This window comes from Amblyomma americanum, chromosome 11 (genome assembly GCF_052857255.1).
Source record: "Amblyomma americanum isolate KBUSLIRL-KWMA chromosome 11, ASM5285725v1, whole genome shotgun sequence".
NCBI classification, from domain to species: domain Eukaryota; kingdom Metazoa; phylum Arthropoda; class Arachnida; order Ixodida; family Ixodidae; genus Amblyomma; species Amblyomma americanum.
The window spans coordinates 72,037,426-72,040,539 of NC_135507.1; the positions used below are offsets into that span (position 1 = coordinate 72,037,426).

Consider the following 3,114-nt stretch of genomic DNA (forward strand, 5'->3'; position numbering starts at 1 on the left):
AATCGCGAGGGCGCTGTGAGCGCGCGAAGCGAGTGGACATACAGCGCATCGTCTCCACCAACTTTTGGCTGGAGCCACGGTTACTCGGCCGGAACCCCGCCAACACAGCCGCGTCTGTGTTCGCGAAGTCAACAGCTACCTTTGGACACCACTCACACACAGGTGGGGCAACATTTACGCATTTTAGGGCCGATCCTCACTTGCGTGGGCTTTGCGGCTGTGCCACTGTACGGACCGCTAATCCGCTTACCTTCGTCATGCAGGTCTTTGCTCAAATCATCGCCTTCGCTTTCCTGCCGGTCTTGACGGCCAGACCACCTGGCATCGTACCAGGCATCTGGACGCCACACCAAGAAGGCGAAATTTGTGCTCGTCACCCGGTCGCCACCGACACTTGGGAGCCCCTGGCAACGCCACCTCTCGAAAACTGGACCAAACAAGCGGCGTCGGCAGCCCCATCGTCACCGACAGCACCGTTTGCGTCAGCTATAAAACAGCGGCACCCACTTTCGGCACACTGTGGGCTTTGCGGCTGTGCCACTGTACGGACCGCTAATCCGCTTACCTTCGTCATGCAGGTCGGTGTTCCATATACTCTTTTTGCTAAGAAATCTAGTAATTATTGTCTGGTGCAGCTGCCGAGCCCACAGTGCTGCTTCTGCCTTGCTGTTGAATGTGTCAATGTGATTCGTGCTTTACTATTACTATCGGGCGATGTTGAAACAAATCCGGGACCACCTAATACTGATGCTGTTTTGTCCGAACTGCAAAAGTTGAGCGCTGGTCAGAGAAAACTTATTTCTGAAGTCCAAGGCCTGAAAAATCAACTAGTAACAACAGATAAAACAATATCTGCCCTAAGTGAACGAATTGCGAATCTTGAAACCCAATTTGAGGTAATTAGTACCCTGCGAACAGAAATCGAAACACTTCAAACCAGCACTGCTAGAACGACCCACCAGCTTTCCGAGATAGACACACGTCTGGATGATCTTGAGAACCGCTCAAGAAGAAACAATCTAGTATTCTATGGACTTCCCGACCCAAATGAGAAAGAATCATATGACCAATCAGAAAAAATAATAATCCAGCACTGCCTTGACAGCTTGAACCTCGTAATCGACCCTAAAGACATAGAGCGCGCACACCGCCTTGGCCGTCACAGCATTGACCGCCAAAGACCTATAATAGTGAAGCTGTCTGCTTTCAAAACCAAAGGGGTCATTCTTTCGAATGGCCCTAAGCTTAAAAATACAGATTTCAGTATCGGCGAAGATTTTTCTCGGTCCGTCCAAAATGCCCGAAAACACCTTGTGGCTTTCGCCAGAACCAAGTCAGGACCCTTTTCCCTTCGATACAAAACGCTGCACATGGGACCAAAACGTTATATGTTTGACCAAGACACACAGACCGTGAAAGAAATCGCATAGGAATCATGTCGTCGTCGGATCGCGCGCAAGCAACAACAGGCTACCCGTCGAGTTAATCTTTCTTTTTTCATAATCTACACCAATATACGCAGTTTCCTTCCAAAGCGCGAAGCCCTGTCTAATCTCCTGTCATCTTCAGGCAGCAACATATTAATCTTAACTGAAACGTGGCTGACAAGCGACGTGACAGATAATGAAATTCTGGGTGAATTGCCAAATTTCAATGTTTACCGCAATGATCGTCAAGGCACACGCGGAGGAGGTGTTCTTATTGCCATTAACAGCCAAATATCTTGTTCTCATGTTAACATTAGTTCAGATCTAGAAATATTGTGGTTAAAATGTTGCGCTCCACCGGAAACAGTTCTACTTGGCGTCTGCTACAGGGCCCCCAACAGCAACCCAGGATTCGCGCTTAACCTGAACGATGCACTAGTCCAAATTACTAAAAAACACCCTGGTGCACAAATTGTTCTCTTAGGCGATTTTAACTACCCTGGCATCGATTGGCAAAACGTAGGACCACTGACCGCCGGTAACCCTGAAGCAAGAGAATTCGTAGATGTATGCTTAAACTTTAACCTGACGCGAATGGTGCTCGAACCAACCCGCGTCGCTCATGGATCTTCAAATATTCTGGACTTAATACTGACCAACAACCCTGAAAGCTTATCATCGATTACTTACCTGCGTGAAATCAGTGATCATAAGGTTATTCATGCCATATTCAAGTTCTCCCCCACATCCCGCCAAACGTTCAAGAAAACCATCCGTATGTACGACAAAGGCAATTACGAAGAAATCAACAACGAGCTAGAAGCATTCCTGCCTTATTTTCAATCCACATTTCATCACCGGTCTGTCAATGATAACTGGTCGATTTTCAAAAAGAAGATCGAAGAACTGACAAACAAATTTATTCCCTCTATCAGCTTTCGAGCAAACCGCCAAAAACCGTGGTTTTCACACAACCTTAAGAGATTAGAAAGAAGAAAAAAACGACTTTATAGTGCAGCGAAACGGAGCCCAGACGCAGATGCATGGGATAGGTACTATCAGGCCGAGGACACGTATTACAATGCAATTCGCTGCGCCAAACAAGCATTTTTCCAAACTGATCTACCAAAAATCCTAACGAATAACACCAGGAGGTTTTGGGAAATAATAAATCCGCAAGCAACTCGCATCATCGCTCTAACGAATGCCGCAGGCGAGGATGCCAGTGATACTGAATGTGCCGAAATATTTAATCGCGCGTTTGTATCTGTTTTCACAAACGAAACTGCCTCACCATTGCCCACTCCGCCTACTCTAACACTGCCAGCAATGTCTCCCATCGAAATCACAGCGCAGGGTATCGAAAACCTTATCGACAGAATTAAACTTTCGTCAGCCGCTGGAGTGGACGAAATGAACTCAAAAGTACTGAAAAACACAAAACACATTTCTGCCATTTATCTCTCATTACTGTTTCTGCAATCGCTGTCGACAGGAACTTTACCGGACGACTGGAAGGTGGGGAGGGTCATCCCGGCCCACAAATCAGGTCAAAAGGATTCTCCGCTAAATTATCGTCCCATCTCCTTAACCAGCGTGCCTTGCAAAATCATGGAACATGTCATCTATTCCCATATCATAAACTTTCTAGATTCAAACAGCTTCCTTGATCCGGCTCAACACGGGT

At 46.9% G+C, this 3,114-nt stretch overlaps 1 protein-coding gene across 1 annotated transcript; it reads left to right on the top strand.

Moving 5' to 3' along the window:
* The first annotated feature begins 221 nt into the window (after positions 1-221).
* Positions 222-1,430, top strand: LOC144110175 (uncharacterized). Its single transcript, XM_077643010.1, has one exon. It carries the CDS (start codon positions 258-260, stop codon positions 1,428-1,430), a length of 1,173 nt encoding a protein of 390 aa, XP_077499136.1. The 5' UTR covers positions 222-257.
* The last annotated feature ends 1,684 nt before the right edge of the window (positions 1,431-3,114 follow it).

Coding starts and splice junctions, on each gene's coding strand:
- LOC144110175 (XM_077643010.1), top strand. CDS start 258: ATGCAGGTCTTTGCTCAAATCATCGCCTTCGCTTTCCTGCCGGTCTTG.